The sequence below is a fragment of the Aristolochia californica genome, unplaced genomic scaffold (genome assembly GCF_029961685.1).
Source record: "Aristolochia californica isolate CCGP_79_NKW_82.1479 unplaced genomic scaffold, dmAriCali1.0.hap1 SCAF_16, whole genome shotgun sequence".
In the NCBI taxonomy this organism is placed as follows: domain Eukaryota; kingdom Viridiplantae; phylum Streptophyta; class Magnoliopsida; order Piperales; family Aristolochiaceae; genus Aristolochia; species Aristolochia californica.
In genome coordinates, this window is record NW_027181837.1 from 2,101,031 (window position 1) to 2,119,480 (window position 18,450).

An 18,450-nucleotide genomic window follows, 5' to 3' on the forward strand; every position below is an offset into this window, starting at 1 on the left:
GGGCTCCCACTTTTTCATTCTCGGCCTTCGGCGTCACTATGGTCCCCCCTCATTGAGAAATTTGAAAAGAGGCTAGCCACTTGGAGGGGTAAGTTCTTATCTACAGCGGGGCGTCTCACACTCCTCAAGTCTTGTTTGGTAGGACTGCCAAATTATTTGTTATCATTCATGCACTGTCCGACCTCCATTTGCTTCATAATTGATGCCATCCGTTGGCGATTTCTCTGGAGAGGATCAGAAGACATCTTCAGATACCATCTGGTTAGTTGGAAGGATATTTGCATCCGGCCTACAAGGGAAATGAACAAAGCTCTTATGTTCAAATGGATTTGGAATTTCAACAACAAGCATAACAATTTATAAAGAAATATGGTTAAATTTTACCTTCAGTTTTCGGGTGCCCGGTGGAGAGATGGAAATCAATTTCTTCTCCTTCCAGTATTCAAAGATGCTACCTTGTTTCACACAGGCAATGGAAGGACCCTTCTGGTCGGATGAATGGTGTGGCCCCCAACCCCTCTTGGAGGGCTTCCCGGGGCTGCATAGGGTGGCTAGAGACCTCTCTTGCTCTGTGGCTGATTCATGGAGTGATCAAACGTAGAGTCTCCCCTTCCGACGGGGACTAAATGATGAAGAGTCATTGGCTTTTTGCTCTCTCTTTACCAGACTCAACAATACTATTATCCGGGAGCATTCAATTGATAAACTGATTTGGAAGTCCAACATTAATGGCCGATTCACTGTTACTTCTTCTTACTCTCATATTAGAAAGCAAGACTACAGTATTCATGAGCACAAGGCAAATCTGGCTTGGAAACTCTGAGCGCCAAGCAAAATCAATTTTTTCATGTGGTCGGCCATCAGAGAACAGATTCTTACTTCTGACAACCTTCATAGAAGAGGCTTCACTGCCCCTGATCTTTCTTGTCCCCTTTGTGGTGAGTGCGATGAGATAGTCCAGCATGTCCTCTTACACTGTGGATTTTCGTGGCAAGTTTGGATGGAGATTTTTCAGAAGATTGGGCTCCAAGTGGGGCTACATCAGGACCTCTTCGACACCTTTGAGATGGCTCGAGGGATTCACCTTCCTCGTCTGGGCAAGTTAATATTTTCGGCTTGTCTTGCGCATATTCCATGGTGCATTTGGCTCGAGTGGAACAACCGGTGATCAACTCTAAAGCTTGCACCCCGGACAACATGGTTTCTCATGCCGTTGGCCTCATCTCGAGCTGGCTTCATACAAGGAAATAATTTGCCGCTCTATCGGGTGTTTCCCTTAAGGAAAATTGGAGCTTGATTGCCCATATGTCTGGCCCCTGCAGAACTCCGAGTATGGACATTTGAGATCTTCCCCCTTGCGACTGCATTAAACTCAATTTTGATGGCAGTGCTATCGGCTGTCCTGGGCCGGCAGGAGCAGGTGGTGTGTTCAGAGGTCACAATGGAGACCCTATTCTTTCTTATGCTGGTCTAGTGGGTATTGCCGATTCTAATACTACTGAAGTTAGTGTTTTGCTGTTCGGCCTCCAAATCTTCAGAGATCATCTCCATGGCAAGTTAATCATTGAAGGCGACTCGAAGATTGTTATTAGTTGGTGTTTCAAAGACAACTCCCCCCCTTGGCGCCACTGGCCCATCACTGATAGTATTGTTGACATTGTATCTTCTATTCATTGTAATTGGAATCTCATTCCTAGATCAGTTTGGTTGATAAATTGGCAAAATTCGGAACTTCCCAGCAATCTCTCATTGTTTGGGAAGGCTTCCCTCCTTTGTAAATTGCTCTTTTGAGCTTTTGTCTTAATAAAAATCAGCATCATTTTAAAAAAAACAATTTATAGAAGAAATTAAATTACAAATATCTGAATACATATCCCAATAATGCCATGGAGATCAGATAGACTTTGCACACCACTCAATGACCTTTTTTGAGTCCCCTTCGATGCAGAGAGGGTCCGTGAGCCGGCTTGTAAAGATTTGAATCCCGTTAAGCAGTCCAGAGAGAGTTCTGCTATGGTGGAGTCGGAGACTCCAAGTGGGCCAGCCAAGGAGAAGAGGAGACACATGAGTTTGATATCATATCTTATTAAAAAGAAAAAAGAAGAAATGGATTTTATAACTTAATATTGTTCATTTTCAAAAAGAAAAAAAATCCTACTGTTGCTTGGATTCTCAAATTGGGATCATGATCTTTACAAATGCTGCATAGATCTATGTCACTGAGGCTATTATAGTCCCTTACCTGTTGCTTGCTGTCATGGGTAGAATCACATTAGTTCAACTTGCAGAGTATATTGATTTCTAAATATGTTATATAAGAGTTCACAGTATATTCGTGTTTTTACTTTTATAAAGGTTGTTAGATTTTGAAATTAGAGGGCATGATAGGAAATTTGAGAGTGAAAGAGAGAAGGGTTGCCAAAGATACTTCTAGTTGACCCCATAGCTTCTATTTATAAATGTAAGTTATAGTGGTTTCCTAGTCAAAGTGGAACTCTAATAGTGCAATCAACTTCAGCAAAAAAATCTTTTTTTTTTTTTTTTTTGAAAAAGATGTGTGTATATATAAACAAGAAAATAAAGAAATTACAGAGAGGAGAGCATGTCTCTGACAACCAGGGATTGTAGGGTAGCTTCGTTTTTAGCAAGCGCATCGGCACAAGATAATAATGAACAAATTTCAATAATCTCCCAAAAAATGTCCCAATGACGCCACAGGGGAGGGGATGTACGTTCGCACCATCCAATGACCACCTTCGAGTCCCTTCGACATGGAGAGGGCCGGAGCACTTATCTCGGAAAATGTGGAGCCCATTGAGAAGACCGTGAAGCTCTGCCGATGTAGAGTCTGAGATACCTAGAGGGCCAGCATATGAGTAAAGTTGGTTACCTAGGTGGTCCGAGATAACCCCGCCGAATCCTGAGAGTCCGGGGTTACCCAAAGAAGAACCATCAAAGTTCAGCTTAAGGTAACCAGGATCAGGAAGGGTCCATTCCTGCATAGTCCGGGCATTTGTCTTCAAGTGCAGCCTAGCCAAATTAAACCAGTTATCACGGACAAGAGTCCCCACAAATGAGGAAAAAGACTTCTTCGTCAGGAGCCAAGAGGAAATATGCCCAACCACTCGGTCCGCCACCCGGTCCGCAGATTTGATTTTACCTTCAAACCTTCTGCGGTTGCGCTCATTCCATAAACCCCATGGTATAAAGCTAGCACAGACCAAGAGCATCACCTTGCCGAGACCAGGGAGGGACATACCAAGAAGTGATTTACTGAATGAGATCAAATCAGCCGCCATAAAGAACTGAATCCCTATCCTGCTGAGAATGGATGTCCACACCTTCCGTGAGAAGATGCATTGAAGCAAAATGTGGCTAGTGGATTCAGCTTCAGTATTGCAGAGAGGGCATAAGGGGTTTACTGCGTTTATCTACAAGGACTGCATGTAATTAATATGAGTTTTCTTCTTCTTTTCTATTTTATTTATGATATATATTTCAAGACTCCCCATCAAGCTGTTGCATATAGGTCATAGATGTCAAAGCTTGTGGATGCTTACTTGCCAAAATTAGATGATTGTTTCTTAAAAAAAGAAAAACTTACAGAATCTGTGATCAAACATGTTGAGTAGAGCTGACCTTGCCCTGCACTTTATCTCACAAAAAAATTATTCTTAACATATTCTTGGCTGTGTATGACTGCTTGAAATTTGCAACTGTGAAATAGATTATTGGACTAAACTTCATCAATACCAATTATCTTGTGACTTTCCCTCAACTAGGGAGTATATAATATGGAAATCCAATTTGTATCTGGAGTGCTCCATTGTTGACCTAGGGTTTTTTTTTTCTCAAAAAAAAAAAAAAACTATTTCCAACTAATCGCAGCGAAGAACAAGAAACAAAGAGCTTTTGAGATCAATGTAACCAGTAAGAGAAGTGGACTTTGGTGGATGCAGACACCAGGTCTTCCTTCTTCTTTGCCTACTTATTCGTTTTCTGATCAAGACTGAGGCTCTGATACATGTTAGAGTTGGAAATCAGAGTGCACAATAGGAAATGCGAGCGTGAAGGAGAGAAGGCTGGTTGGACATACTTCGAGTTAACCCCATATCTTCTAATTATAAAAGTGTATTGCTTTGTTGTTGTTGTTCTTCTTCTTGGTCTTCTGATCATGACTGAGGCCCTGATACCATTTTAGATTTGGAAACCAGAGTCCACAATAGGAAATATTAGTGCCAACTAAAGAAAAAAGAAATCTGAGAGTGAAAGAGAGAAGGTGGTGGTCAAACATACATCCAATTGACCCCTTACCTGCTATTTATAAACGTATATTACTTTACTTTCCTAGTTAAACTGGAACTTTAACAGTCCGTACTACGAGGGCTTCTTTTCATTCAAGGAGTTCTTCCCTAATTACTTATACTTGAACAGAGGTTACTGACTCAGAAATTGTGAAGGTTCAATATGAAATGACATGTTTCATATTCTACTGTTGATTATACTATACTCTAGTATCAGATTTGTGCATGCAAAAAGTTCTGCTCAGATTCTACATGGATAATTTGTTTATGTGATTCTTTTAATTTTACCTAAACAGTTCAATTGCATGTTCTCTAGGCCTCGGAAAAGTAGTCTCTCCTATGCTTCTGATGATGATGATGAAGATGTTGGAGAAGAGGCAGATGAGGTGGTCCCAGATGGAGTAGAAGAGGTAGAACTTGCAAGAATCAACCTCGAACAAGCAGAAAGGGAGAGAAAGTTGCTTCTTGATGACATTAGGACCCTTTCAGTACTTAGTGACATTTTGGTGGACCCATGCTTGTCTCCAGAAAGGAATGGTGATTTGTGGATGATAAGTGCTGGAACAGTTACCTTGGTAACTACTACTATTTTGCTTGCTTTTCGCTCTTAAAGGTTTAAATTTGTTGCATCTTTTGAGCAAAATTTTCTGTGGAAAGAAAACAAAAGAATGAGAGGTGGAAAACCTCCATTTATGTCCACTGTCACTAGTCTATTCTTTGGGTGTTAAATGGAGGTTATACTTTTAACAAGAAATGTGGATAATCCTTGATAATGTTTCTTCCAGTTATCTAGAGTATGATTGGTATTGATGCCATAAGTTAGAAGTAGAGGATGGCATGATTTAACTGCTTGTTTGGGTATGCTTTTGTTGTTTCTGCTTTTATCTCTTATTTTTTGCATTGCTGATAAAAATAATATATTGGAAAGAGTAAACTGAAGTTACAGAAATAGTGCCTGAAGGACCCACAGTTACTTCCTAAAACTGTCTAATGAACTAGTGTAAGTCTCAAATCAGTAAGTGAAAACCCTAATACAGTGACCAAATATGGCCTTTAATTTCTTATTTGAGTCATAATTTATTCATAAAACACCTGATAGGGATGGTATACTAAGGTCATATATCTGGTTTGTATATCAAAGTTAGCATCTCAAATCCTTTTATTCATTTTCTTACAAATCGTGTGTTGCTTCTTACTTCGGTTTTATATTCTTAATGTTTGTTTTTTTGGTGCTGACTTGTTGTAATAGACATTAAATTCTGTTACATTTACTGTTGTCCATGTCATAGGTCCAGGGGTTAAAGAAAGAGCTTGGCAACAAAAGAAAATCAAGAAAGGCAGCATCTGCATTGTTAAGGACAGCTTTACAAAAAGCTGCACAATTAAGATTGATGGAGAAGGAGAAAAATAAAAGCCCTTCATGTGCTATGAGGATTTCTTTAAGAATTGACAAAGTTGTCTGGGGCATGCTGGCAGATGGTAAACCTTTTGCTGAAGCTGAGATAAATAACATGGTGAGCAGTACTATGCAATCAGGAGGAACTTTCTCCACTGTTTTCCTGTCTAGTGATATTTTCTAGTCAGAATAGATGTGTGCCTGGACTTTGGCAATGTAAAATATTTGGTCTTGGTGATGCTGATAAACATTGCATTTAGTGTTCTCTCCTGTCTGTCTTTCTGATAAATTCTCAAAATGTTGAAGAACCTCACTCATGGGACTTTATACTAGTTATGAGGAAATGTGGGAAGGGTAGCATCCATGTTCAAGCTTAATCTGTCAAGACCATCAAAGTGTCTCTCCGACAATGCATTATGTGGGATTAGAAAATAATTTGTTGCCAGGACTATGCAAAAATCTTGGCTATATTAAGTTTCTTCTGATGTAGTTCTTTTTTCTGATCAGATTTACGATTTTGATCGTGATTACAAAGATATTGGCGTTGCTCAGTTCTCAACTAAATCCTTTGTAGTGAGGAACTGCCTGCCTAATGCCAAATGTGACATGCTGCTATCAGCCTGGAATCCTCCTCCTGAATGGGGAAAGTAAGAATATCTGAGATTTGTTACTTTTCTGCCGCAATGTCCTCTTTTTGGTAATTGCTTGTGTATACACTTCTAGAAATGAACACCTTTGCATAATACCCGGGGTTTTTTATTAGTTAGGTTGTTATAGTGCCAAAAAATATTTAAGAACACTTTTTCTTTTTTTTTTATAAAAGTGATAATGTATTAACTGAGAAAAATTAAGAAACACTCTTTTATCTTTAAAGAAGAAGAACAAATAGAAAACAATAGTCTCTATCTCTCTCTGTTTTTTTCAGTTCTAGAACACCTTCCCAATACATGTTGGAACTGAATTCATCTGAGCACCTGTTGGATGCCCTCCGATTTGTTCATGAGCAAGGTTGTATGCACTGGAAGAGTGATTCTTCTTCCTAGTGCCTGGAAGCTATAAATGCATTTCCAAGGTGGTGATCAGTTGGTGTGAACAATCCTCAGCACCTCTGTGACATCATTGGGACACCTTTTTTGAGATTATGGAAATTTTCAGTTGTTTAATTGTTTTTGGTCTCACATCCCGAGATCAACAAATTCTGTGGCCGATGGTTTGGTCAAACAGGGAGCTTCCTTGCAATCTCTTGTTGTTAGGGGTTAGCTCCCCCTTTTTTGTTTCCTTTGGTTCATTCTTTTAATAAAATCACCTTTCACAGCATCATTTCAAATAAAATAAAATAAGATAAAATCACCTTTCATAAAAAAAAAAAAGTGGTAGTCTTTTTTATCCTTTTCTTTTTGTTTTGGTCCCGTTCTCTCCTTTTCACACTGGAATTTGTTTCAAGGTGGATCTGTCTAAAAAGGAGGTTATCTCAAAAGTACACACAAGTGGTTCCCTTTTCTTTTGTGTTTTTAGTGCTATGAGAGTATCATTATAGAGAAAGGAAGAATTCAGATTATCTCTAGAGGACATTTAGAAGGAAAACTAGAAAAAATAGAAAAACATCAATGTTAAGTTGGGTCCAAGGCCCATCCCAAAATGACTAGCCACCCAATTTAACAATCAAAATAAAGGAAACCGGATAAAGCATTTATTTGTTCAGAGGAAGGTTCTTCAGCAGCCCGCACTGGGTTCAGTGTAAATACCAGTGCTTTGCAGCAGTGGCAAAGCAGATGCCAGAAGTTGAATGGCCCCAATGGTACAGTTTTGTCATAATTGATATTCTGTCTGAGAAGGAGGTCATTTGCTGCAGCCACCAGGATAGATGTGGAGTGATATTTATCCTGCATCTGGAGCTTTTTATTATTACCGTCACTGCATCTTGGAATCTTCTCCTAGATTTTTTTGGAAGATTTGTAGCTGAAATTTATTTTCAATTTTTTTGTGGAAAAGGCTCAATTTTTGGAGGTACTTTTTTAAAAAATATCCTTTTGTTTATCTGTGGTCAGAAGTTTAGTATTATGTTCTTATAGTACAGGTTTAAAATGATGATGACTTGAATGAGCAAGTGCACAGAAGCTCCTCATGAATAACAACCAAAATGATTTCTAGTTTTTGGAGGAGACAACTTAGTCGCAAAAAAAGAGAATTGTTTTATCTATAATTTGCAAAGATTTATCCTATTCTCTGGCAGCTTGGTTCTGTTTAGTAATCTAAGCTATGCCAACTTGATAACAACCAAAATGATTTCTAGTTTTTGGAGGAGACAACTTAGTCGCAAAAAAAGAGAATTGTTTTATCTATAATTTGCAAAGATTTATCCTATTCTCTGGCAGCTTGGTTCTGTTTAGTAATCTAAGCTATGCCAACTTGATAACAACCAAAATGATTTCTAGTTTTTGGAGGAGACAACTTAGTCGCAAAAAAAGAGAATTGTTTTATCTATAATTTGCAAAGATTTATCCTATTCTCTGGCAGCTTGGTTCTGTTTAGTAATCTAAGCTATGCCAACTTGATACATCCATGTTGCAAAGGCCAGCCCTGCTACTGAACTTGGTTGCCTGTCTGTTTCTGGTTCTATTGGTTCTGGTTGCCAATTGAACTGGTACAGTGTCTGTTGAATTCAGAGTCCTGTGATGGAGGAGCACATGTGAGACAAGAGAGCATAAAACCAGCAAATAGAAGAAGAGAAAGAAGTTTCAGAAGGGAGGTTGAGTCTGATTCCAAACTCTCGGGCCTTCTCCATGGCCTTCACACCTTTCAGAATCATTCAAGTGGTTCGCTCATTGTGGAAGGGGACTCTAAGGTGGTCATTGACTGATGCTCCTCCGCCTCATTCCCTCCATGGCATCATAGGCAGCTATTTCTAGATATTATGAACCTTGTTTTCTCTATTCCTTGCTCCTGGTCTCATGTACTTAGATCAGCCAATTCGGCTACAGACTCTTGTGCTAAATTGGGTCCCTCCCTTCAATCTATTGTTATAAGGGGAGCCTCCCTTGATGTGTTTTTGTGCTCTCTTTTGAAATAAAATCATCACCATTTAAAAAAAAAGGGGGTAAAATCCCACATTGAGAAACGTTAAGCAATGGTATTGGGTTATAAGGTTGAGCAATAGGCTTCTTACTTGGCTTGTCATTTTGGGATAGAACCACACACAATCCAATAGTGGTACCAGAGAAAGATGTGTGCTTGGGCTGAGGCCCTATATGTGCTCTGTTGGGAGTTTGTGTGTTGTGTGCTCCATTGGGAGTTTATGCTCGTGCTCACATCTCAGGTTTGTCATGTATCAGCCTAGATATGAGGGAGAGTGTTGAATAGAAAACGTCCACATTGAGAAGTGTTAAAAAATGGTATTGGGTCGTAAGTTGAGTAATATGTCTCTTAAGTGGCTAGTCTTTTTGGGATGGAACCGAGCTCAATCCAGTATCAATGAATCTCATTTAAGCTAATATGATCCCAACTCTTCTAGTTTCTGTGGATTCAACCTTTTTACATGATGCATCCAATCTTTACATCAAAGTCTATTTGAAATTCCTAATTTCTTTAGGTCTCTTGTAATAATTAATCCATGTCATTGTAAATAAATAGAAAAGAATTTTTGTTATTTTCAAATTCAAAATTTGATTTTAAGTGAAGAGGTGTATAGTGTTGACTCAACCTTAGTATGTTTTATAAGGGATCGAGTTGGTCAACTTTGGGTTTGCATGGGCATGTCTGATCGGATGGTTTTTAGGCAAATGTGTTTTTTTTTATATGAGCCTGAACTAGAAGGATGGCACTCAACAAGATTCAATTGTACTTGTAATCTTAGCACTTTTAAAATTTTTTTACTGCAGAAATATCATGCTCCATGTTGATGCTAAACAGGGAGCTCCAAAAGAAGGCAACTCTCCTCTTGAACTTTTTCAGGTAATTTTTTTGTCATTTGTTTCTTTGAATTTTTGGTAACTTTTTATACTTCAAACTCTTTTGATGGGTTAAAAGCATGTTTTATCTTTCATTTAATTAAACAATACTTGTTTGCTGAATTAGTGTAAAAGACTTAATAAGCTGTTATATACTGAAGTTCACTGGTTTCCTCATGGTATATGATGATTTTGCTTTTTTCTTGCTCAGTTATGCTGCCATGTGGCATGCAATCAATGTGTTTAATTTTCACTTTCCAGGTAGAGATTTACCCTTTAAAGATACACTTGACTGAAACAATGTACAGAATGATGTGGGGGTACTTCTTTCCTGAAGAAGAACAGGATTCACAGAGACGGCAGGTAAGCTGTATGGCTTTTAGGTTTTAATCTGTCTATTTTTGTGCTTCAAGTGACTGTATTTCCTCTTTATGGACACAGGAGGTATGGAAAGTTTCAACATCTGCAGGGATTAGGGCTGGGTTAAGACGTGTAAGGAAGATAGCAATGGCTGAAGTACCTGCCTTAAGCAGCCGCTCAAAAGAATCTGAGGTCCAGTCCAACTTGACTGGGTCTGCAGTATCCACAAGTACTGCTGGTCATGTTGATACTTCCCTAGTGAGTTGAATAATAATGCAACTTATCCTGATTATTTCTTTGGGGGTCCAAATTCAGCTGTCAAGGTCAGAATTAAGCTGGCATCCATATCAATTTGGAGATTCAAGCTTTTCTACCTTAAGAACGTTTCAGTGGCATACCCTGCAAGAGTTGTTGACTCCAAGACATGAAACTCTGCACTATCTGCAAGTTCCACTGCCTGTCTTTTCTTTCTTAAAGATGCTTGTAGTGATGCTGGTTGGAGTTTTCCATCATTTGTGGTCAACTTGCATGTGGCTTTCTTCTTGGTCAGATTGGCCTCTATTCAAACTTAAAAACCTTAATAGCAAAATGTTTTCTATTCAAGTTTAGATGTTCCATCCTTGTCTGTAATCAATAGTATAGTCCTATAATAGTAAGGTGTAAATAATTAAGGATGAGATTACTCTTATCAACCCCTTTTCAATTGTTCCTTGCTGCAGGGAGCGAAGTTGCCTAACATAAAAACAAGCACAGTCTGCGGGTCCAACCCTTCTGAGCTCCGGCGAACATCTTCATTTGACAGAACATGGGAAGAAATTGTAGCTGAGTCTATAGCTAATGAACTGGTGCTGTCATCTATCTCTTCAGCAAACAGTGGTCCATTGAATTCAACATCTGAGAATCAGCTTGTTGTTAGTGAGGAAGCCCCCAAAAGTAAGTCGAAAGATTCCAAACCTGTCAAATCTGGTCGATCATCCCATGAAGAGAAGAAGGTTGTGAAATCTCAAGATGACAAGAGAACCCGACAAAGAAAGATGAGGGAATTTCATAATATCAAGATAAGTCAGGTGTGCTATTTTTCTCATCACACACTATCAAATGCTGCATGGATCATGTTGTTCAGTGGTGCTTATCTTGATGATGATTTTATAGGTTGAATTGCTTGTAACTTATGAGGGGGCAAGATTTGCAGTCAGTGATTTGAGACTTTTGATGGATACATTCCATCGTGTCGAGTTCACTGGCACCTGGAGGAAGCTCTTTTCACGTGTTAAGAAGCATATTATTTGGGGAGTTCTTAAGTCAGTAACTGGCATGCAGGCAAGTAATATACATAAGCGATTTTGCTGATAAACTATGTTGTTGCTTTTTAGTAGCCTGACATGATTATCAAACATATATTCTGATCTTAATCTGGTTTTGCAATCCAGTTGGAAGTAATTGTAGCATGGTAGCCTCTTTAGAGCCTCAAATGAAGGCTTTGAACCGAGGGTTGTTATTGTAGATTGGTTCTTTTGTTGGTCTCTTGATTATATTTAGTGGAATTGCTCGTGCATTATTCCAACCACGGTCTCTGCTACTTCTCATATTAGTTATCCTCCAAGATTGGCCAAGTGGTTCACTTGAGTATTTTGATGGTTGGCTTGTGCCTCTGTAAATTACTTCATAATCGTAGTAAAAGTCCGGTTTACTCTGGAAGCATTTATTTTTCTGCTTCTGGGCTCACTTCTTGCTTATTTGATTTGCTTTTAGTCCACCGCATTACCCTAAAACAGGTTGGACTTATGTAAGTGATAATTCTAGTGATAATTTACTTGCATCTTTCTTTCTGTTTGTGTAGGGTAAAAAGTTTAAAGACAAGTTACACAGCCATAAGGAAGCCAATGGGCCAACTGTTCCTGACAGCGACCTTAACTTAAGTGACAGTGACGGTGGTCAGGGTGGGAAATCCGATCAGTACCCTATATCTTGGCTTAAGAGACCAAGTGATGGAGCAGGGGATGGATTTGTGACTTCAATAAGGGGATTGTTTAACTCACAGCGTCGAAAGGCCAAGGCTTTTGTGCTGCGAACTATGAGGGGTGATGCAGACAGTGAGTTCCATGGTGAATGGAGTGAAAGTGAAGCTGATTTCTCCCCGTTTGCTAGACAACTTACGATAACAAAGGCTAAGAGGCTTATCAGAAGGCATACAAAGAAGTTCAGATCAAGAGCCCAAAAAGGTTGGATTAAGAAGTATTTACTTATTTTTTTAATCTTCCGGAGCTTAAAATGGTTGCTTGATGTGGCGTTTTCTTATTCTTTTTGAAACTTTGCATCAATATTTTCTCTAAATAATAGTAGTATCCTGCTTGTATAATCTTGTTCAACACCTTTGTTGTGTTTCAGGTGCCTCATCTCAGCAAAGAGACTCACTTCCCTCATCTCCAAGGGATACGAGCCCATACCAAAGTGATTCATCTAGTGAGTCGTCCCCATAACGAGAAATTCCATCATTTAAAGAACTTCTTAGATGTTGCGCTGTAGCTAACAACAGCCCGGCGTCAACACCCAGGTAGAAGACCTGTCCATGTTGAAATCTCCATCGGTTTGTACAGATCGGTTGACATGAGGAGGCAACACTCTTTAAGAAGAACCAAGATGGTTGTTGGGTAATTTTGAATAAACTGCTTGGGATTTATGATCCTAAGTGGGCAGCCAGTGGAGGCGTATTCGGGACTAGACTTACCTGATGGGATATTGATGGCTGCAAAGAAGGAAATATCCCAATGTTGAAGTAGGAAAACACGATTTGCTTTTCCTGTTACTTTAGATTATTTATCTGTTGTAAATTGTTGTGGCCTCCTCTGGTACGAAGAGCTGGAAATCTTGGCTCTCAAGCATTCCATATTTTTTTGTAGGCATATTCTATGTTGAGAAAAGAAATAAAAGCCAGTGAAATCTCTCTCTCTCTCTCTCTCTCTCTATTTCTCATTTGTAGGCATATTAGAAAAATAATTCTTGATAAAAGATAATAACAAGAGTGGAGGAATGAATAAGTGTGACATGAGTATAACAAGGTTACTCTACCACTTATAATACCCTATCGTGTATTTAGATCGGAGTTTGGTAGGCTCTTAACCGAGTTAACCGGATCACCGATCGACCAAACTTACTCTAGTCAATTGAGTCTGACCCAGTTTTTCGATCTTTTTTAAAACATGAGTCACCAGGCCAACTAGTCCTGACTAGGTCTTCTAATATTAACATAAACCCCATGTATCTTCTTGGAATAGGGTCAAACACTCGTCTGTTTATGCATCACTGCAACAGCTGTGTTTGGAAGAAGTCTGTTCTGATCTCAGGAGAAGTGCTGGAAACACCAAAGCGGCAGAAGAGGCTGGGCTCTTTGAAACACAGCTGCCACTTTTAGATCATTTAACTCTTTGATGATTAGATAAAATGAAACGAGATAGAGACCATTTGAAGGTCTTTGTTTTCTTTTTCTTTTTAATTTTATTCTTCTTTCATGTCAAGCTGTTTGTTTGGGATTAGAGACAGTTCTAAATCCGATTCACTAACCGCTGAATTATGGAAATCCATTTGAAAATCTAAATTACTTCATTCCGATTATCAATTCCATTGTTCAAGTCGAATAAAACAAAACTCAGAGTCAAGTTCTACAATGGAATACACAAACCTCAAGATTCTCGGAAGAAGGAATGAAGTTCATTTAGAGAAACCAAAATCAGATGGTTGGGATTTGCTGAAATAAAAATAAAAAAAACATTTGAAAGAGGAGGTCGTGGTTTGAATGATTTCAATCAATCTCAACCGAAGTTTACTGTCTAATCTTATCTGCAAACGGGGTTGGAAGAAGAAGAAAGAAGAAGAAGACAAAGGAGGGGAGGGAAGGAGAGAAGGGGTATCTGCAAATGGGGGCCGGCTCGACGATGCCTCCAGGACAAAATTCCTCTCTTCCCAAATGTTTATTTTGTCACTTTCTTCTCTCCCTTGCATCATTCTTTCTCTTTCTCGCTCTCGTCTTCTGCAGTCCAGTTTGTTTGTTTTTATCCACTCACAGATTCCTCCACAAACTAGTATCAAAATCCCTTCTTAACTTTCACCGTCTCCTTCTCTTCAACGTCTCATGAGATATTGTTTCTCCTTCTTTCCTTCTACCTCTTTAATCAATATTTGGATTTTGCTTTTATTTCTTAATATTTTCATTTTATAATAAAATAAAATTACTAATTTTCTTAATTTATATAAATCTCGATTCATATCGAAAAGTTGGCCGAAACTTTTATATGACCTAAAATAACCCTTTATGTGTTAAATATAGTTAAAGAATAGATTTGGCATCATCGAATGTTTGGGTGTATACTTAGTCGGACCGACTCAATCCTAATCGTGACCTGTATACCGAGAGCAACAAACACATGTGTAGGGCCATGGCTAAGTGGCACATGGGGTAGGTAGTAAACAATGTGACATGTTTTTTTTTTTTGTTTTTTTGTTTTATCCCTTAAAACCTAACTTGGAAGGTATATTTCATGAAAACTTGTTTTTATCCCTAAACCCTAATCGAACCTCATCTCCACCCTCGTAATAGGTTTTTGTGATTTTGAATAAATTTGATAAAATACCTATATTTATTTTTTTATAAAAATTTATCAATTAAATTAACCTTTTAAAACGAAAAATATTTTTTTAAAAAATTATATGTTTTATCTAAATTAATGTGGGTTTTTAGGTTCCCACATTAACCCAACCCAACCCAACCCAACCCAACCCAATTCCATCTCCATTCATTCGCGACAAGTTGAGAAATATCTCGTCTCTTCTCCCACTGTCATCACGGGAGAAAATGACTGTTACAATCAATTTTCGCTTGCAATCACAACAGTTGTCTTTAAAGCGAACAGAGAGTTCAGAACCAGTTTAGCTGTCGCCTCGTTGCCTGTAACGCCTCTCTCTCTCTCTTACCGGCCTCAGACCAGAGGCGCAAAGTTGCCGAAGTCATGGAAGTACTGGGTTCCTTTCCGGGAGGTTTTCCAGCTTCCTCTGCATTACGTAAAGCAGTAAACCCGGCGAATACTTGCATAAGACAGGTGCCGCTTCGTTCCCATTTCTCTTTCTCTCTGAATCGTTCTCCGTTGGTATGTTTCTACAAAGGGTGTTTGAATCATCGTGTTTTAACTTTTGTTCTTTCCGGTTTGTACTCGTTGTGGATTTAATGTGGTGTTTCTTGTACGGATTGTGCTTTCTTGTTGGGCTCCTTCAGCACTGTGTCAGAGCAAGTAGATCATCAGATGATGAAAGAAAGATGGTCATTAGAAAAGAGAAGAATGGGCGGAGGATTGATTTCACTGGAGAGAAACCTGAGACTCCGTTGTTGGACACCGTCAACTACCCCATTCAAATGAAGAATCTATCTTCACAGGTTATTTTGAGAGCAAGCAAGAACTCCGATATAAATGAATCTCTGTATTTTCTTTTTCTCTTTGTCTTTCTCTATTACAAACTGGTCTATGATGTGTCTACAGGATCTTGAACAGTTAGCAGCAGAACTAAGAGCTGATATTGTATACAAGGTATCAAAAACTGGTGGGCATTTGAGTTCTAGTTTAGGAGTGGTGGAGTTGTCTGTGGCTCTTCATCATGTCTTCAATGCTCCCGACGATAAGATCATATGGGATGTCGGTCACCAGGTTTGAAGATGCCACCTTGGCTATTTTCTTTTCCTTGGTTGTTTTTGAAGAAAATAATCCAGAGTACCTTATTGTTCTGTTTGCTTTCAATTTGGATGCTGTGGCCTGGCTTCTGTTGCAGGCGTACGCGCACAAGATTTTGACTGGGAGACGGTCGAGAATGCAAACCATTAGGCAGACAGCGGGGATTGCAGGTTTTCCCAGAAGGGATGAAAGCATTTATGATGCATTCGGTGCAGGCCACAGTTCCACAAGCATCTCAGCCGGCCTTGGTATCTTCGAAACTCCCGCCCATCCTTCAATTTTCTCATTTGTTCGTGTAGTCCCCTCTCAGTGATTCAAAGCTCAAAATCACATTCTCTCTGTGTTTTTCTCGTGTATGAAATGTATCAGGATTCAGGCCAATTTTTTAAATTTCATTCGTATTGTTTATATGTTTTCTCTCCGTATTTAAATGTTTGTTCACATTTTTCTCTTTTCTTCTAATCTTTCCAGGAATGGCAGTCGCCAGAGATCTATTGGGGAAAAGCAATCATGTCATCTCTGTGATTGGGGACGGAGCAATGACTGCTGGACAAGCCTACGAAGCATTGAACAACTCTGGTTTTCTTGACGCGAACCTGATTGTAATATTGAATGACAACAAACAGGTCTCCCTACCCACCGCCACTCTCGATGGTCCTGCAACTCCTGTCGGAGCTCTTAGTGCTGCTCTCACCAGACTCCAAGCCAGTACTGAGTTCCGAAAGCTCAGGGAGGCTGCCAAGGTCCTTGCTTCTTCACTTACCTGACTCTGCAAAATTCCCGGATAGAAACTGATTTTATTTATTCTCCGTTACAGAGTATTACAAGGAAAATTGGGGGAACAACCCATGAAGTTGCATCCAAGGTTGATGAATATGCAAGAGGAATGATCAGTGCTTCTGGGTCATGTTTCTTTGAGGAGCTCGGTCTGTATTATATTGGCCCTGTAGATGGCCACAGCATCAAAGATCTAGTTACAATACTTCAGAATGTGAAGGCTATGCCTGCCCCTGGCCCTGTTCTCATTCACATTGTCACTGAGAAAGGGAAAGGATATCCTCCTGCAGAGGCTGCAGCTGATAAAATGCATGGTAAAAAAAAAAAATCCTTTTTACTCTCTGTAATCGGTCTGTCCAGCTTAGTTTCTACGAGATCCCCATTTTAATTTTTTATCTTTTTCAGGTGTTGGAAAGTTTGATCCGGTAACAGGGAAGCAAATCAAAGCCAAGTCCTCTACGCTCTCATATACTCAATATTTTGCCGAGTCCCTCATCAAAGAAGCAGAGGTAGATGACAAGATTGTAGCCATACATGCTGCTATGGGTGGTGGAACTGGCCTGAATTTCTTCCAGAAGTGGTTCCCTGATCGTTGCTTCGACGTGGGGATTGCCGAGCAGCACGCGGTTACATTTGCAGCTGGCCTGGCCACTGAAGGTCTGAAGCCTTTCTGTGCAATCTATTCATCGTTTCTTCAACGAGGTTACGATCAGGTAAGTCGTATTCTGTTTCATGGAGTTTCAGCATTCTGGGGTAAATGAGAATGATTGGTGGGACTCAATAGAACTGCGTGAATCAGGTGGTACACGACGTGGATCTTCAGAAACTGCCTGTTCGATTCGCACTGGATCGAGCAGGTTTGGTTGGAGCAGACGGTCCCACACACTGCGGGGCATTCGATGTCGCATACATGGCCTGCTTGCCAAACATGGTCGTCATGGCTCCGTCTGATGAAGCAGAACTCATGCATATGGTTGCGACTGCGGCGGTCATTGATGACAGACCCAGTTGCTTTAGGTTCCCAAGAGGTAATGGCATCGGTGCAGCTCTTCCGCCGAACAACAAAGGAACTCCTCTTGAGGTCAGTCACCTGAGCCGCCTCAAACCATTTTTAGAACAAACCGTCTGGTTTTCATTGAACTAAACACCCTCCCTCTGAGCACAGATTGGAAGGGGCAGGATTCTGATGGAAGGCGACAGAGTAGCTATTCTTGGTTTTGGTACTATTGTCCAAAACTGCATCAAAGCTGCGAAAGCACTTCAGTCTCGTGACATTGCTGTAACAGTTGTGGATGCTCGATTCTGTAAGCCTCTCGACGCGGAGCTGATCAGAAGACTTGCAAGAGAGCATGAGATTCTGATCACCGTTGAAGAAGGTTCAGTTGGGGGTTTTGGGTCTCATGTGTCTCATTTCCTAAGCTTGAATGGTCTCCTCGACGGGAGTCTCAAGGTACATTTCCGAACTCTTTGGGACATTTTTTGAAATTTCTAGGCAGAAGAGACTGTTGAGACCTTTCTGGGTTTCTGATGCAGTGGAGAGCAATGGTGCTTCCAGATAGGTACATAGACCATGGTTCCCCTGAAGATCAGATTGAAGAAGCTGGATTGTCGTCCAGTCACATAACTGCCACAGTCCTGTCTCTGTTGGGAAGACATAAAGAAGCTCTTCAGTTCAAGTGATTCATTTTTAAATATTTACATGAGAACATCTCCTTGGACGAGTTCCTCACATCCTGTAAATGGGTAGCAAACCAGGGAAAAGATGAGATGATGTTGTTGGGTTTTCTAGCCTTGTATAATCTCGATCTGTCCTGTTGCAAGGGATAAAAGTATAAGACAAGAAGATTTGAAGATTTAGAAAGAAAGAAAAGGAGAATTTGCCCTCTTTGATTGGAGAGAGGAGAAAAGGAAAATCTTTTCATCTCTTTTATCCTCAATCAAAGCCTAAG

The 18,450-nt window shown here is 39.8% G+C and overlaps 2 protein-coding genes across 5 annotated transcripts in view; both read left to right on the forward strand.

The window, feature by feature from the left end:
• The window catches only part of LOC137953510 (protein SABRE-like), a 57,774-nt gene extending 44,834 nt beyond the window's left edge, over positions 1 to 12,940 (forward strand). For 2 of the 3 annotated variants that reach the window (XM_068800934.1, XM_068800935.1), the window contains 11 exons: positions 4,621 to 4,879; positions 5,594 to 5,818; positions 6,208 to 6,347; positions 9,579 to 9,651; positions 9,909 to 10,010; positions 10,089 to 10,265; positions 10,727 to 11,074; positions 11,160 to 11,327; positions 11,848 to 12,229; positions 12,396 to 12,470; positions 12,562 to 12,940. In XM_068800934.1, coding sequence (XP_068657035.1) covers positions 4,621 to 4,879; positions 5,594 to 5,818; positions 6,208 to 6,347; positions 9,579 to 9,651; positions 9,909 to 10,010; positions 10,089 to 10,265; positions 10,727 to 11,074; positions 11,160 to 11,327; positions 11,848 to 12,229; positions 12,396 to 12,470; positions 12,562 to 12,662 — 2,050 coding nt within the window. In that variant the 3' untranslated portion in view covers positions 12,663 to 12,940. Of the gene's footprint in view, positions 1 to 4,620; positions 4,880 to 5,593; positions 5,819 to 6,207; positions 6,348 to 9,578; positions 9,652 to 9,858; positions 10,011 to 10,088; positions 10,266 to 10,726; positions 11,075 to 11,159; positions 11,328 to 11,847; positions 12,230 to 12,395; positions 12,471 to 12,561 lie in introns of those variants that run through there. The other variant, XM_068800936.1, reaches the window with a different exon arrangement.
• A 2,082-nt stretch (positions 12,941 to 15,022) lies between these two features.
• Positions 15,023 to 18,450, forward strand: LOC137952941 (probable 1-deoxy-D-xylulose-5-phosphate synthase 2, chloroplastic). Of its 2 annotated transcripts, none has more exons than XM_068800068.1 (10): positions 15,023 to 15,100; positions 15,274 to 15,432; positions 15,536 to 15,700; positions 15,822 to 15,972; positions 16,196 to 16,467; positions 16,542 to 16,815; positions 16,907 to 17,214; positions 17,301 to 17,582; positions 17,667 to 17,951; positions 18,035 to 18,450. In XM_068800068.1, the coding sequence occupies exons 2-10, from the start codon at positions 15,316 to 15,318 to the stop codon at positions 18,179 to 18,181; spliced, it is 2,001 nt and encodes a 666-aa protein (XP_068656169.1). In that variant the 5' UTR covers positions 15,023 to 15,100; positions 15,274 to 15,315; the 3' UTR covers positions 18,182 to 18,450. The 2 variants fall into 2 exon arrangements, with proteins under 2 accessions (XP_068656169.1, XP_068656170.1); XM_068800069.1 differs by lacking the exon at positions 15,023 to 15,100 and adding an exon at positions 15,126 to 15,148.

Bases quoted from the DNA above. Each gene is read 5' to 3' on its own strand.
- LOC137952941 (XM_068800068.1), top strand. From the start codon at position 15,316: ATGGTCATTAGAAAAGAGAAGAATGGGCGGAGGATTGATTTCACTGGA. The intron at 15,973-16,195 runs GTATCTTCGAAA...TAATCTTTCCAG, and splicing joins AAGCATCTCAGCCGGCCTTG to GAATGGCAGTCGCCAGAGAT. The intron at 17,952-18,034 runs GTACATTTCCGA...TTTCTGATGCAG, and splicing joins TCCTCGACGGGAGTCTCAAG to TGGAGAGCAATGGTGCTTCC.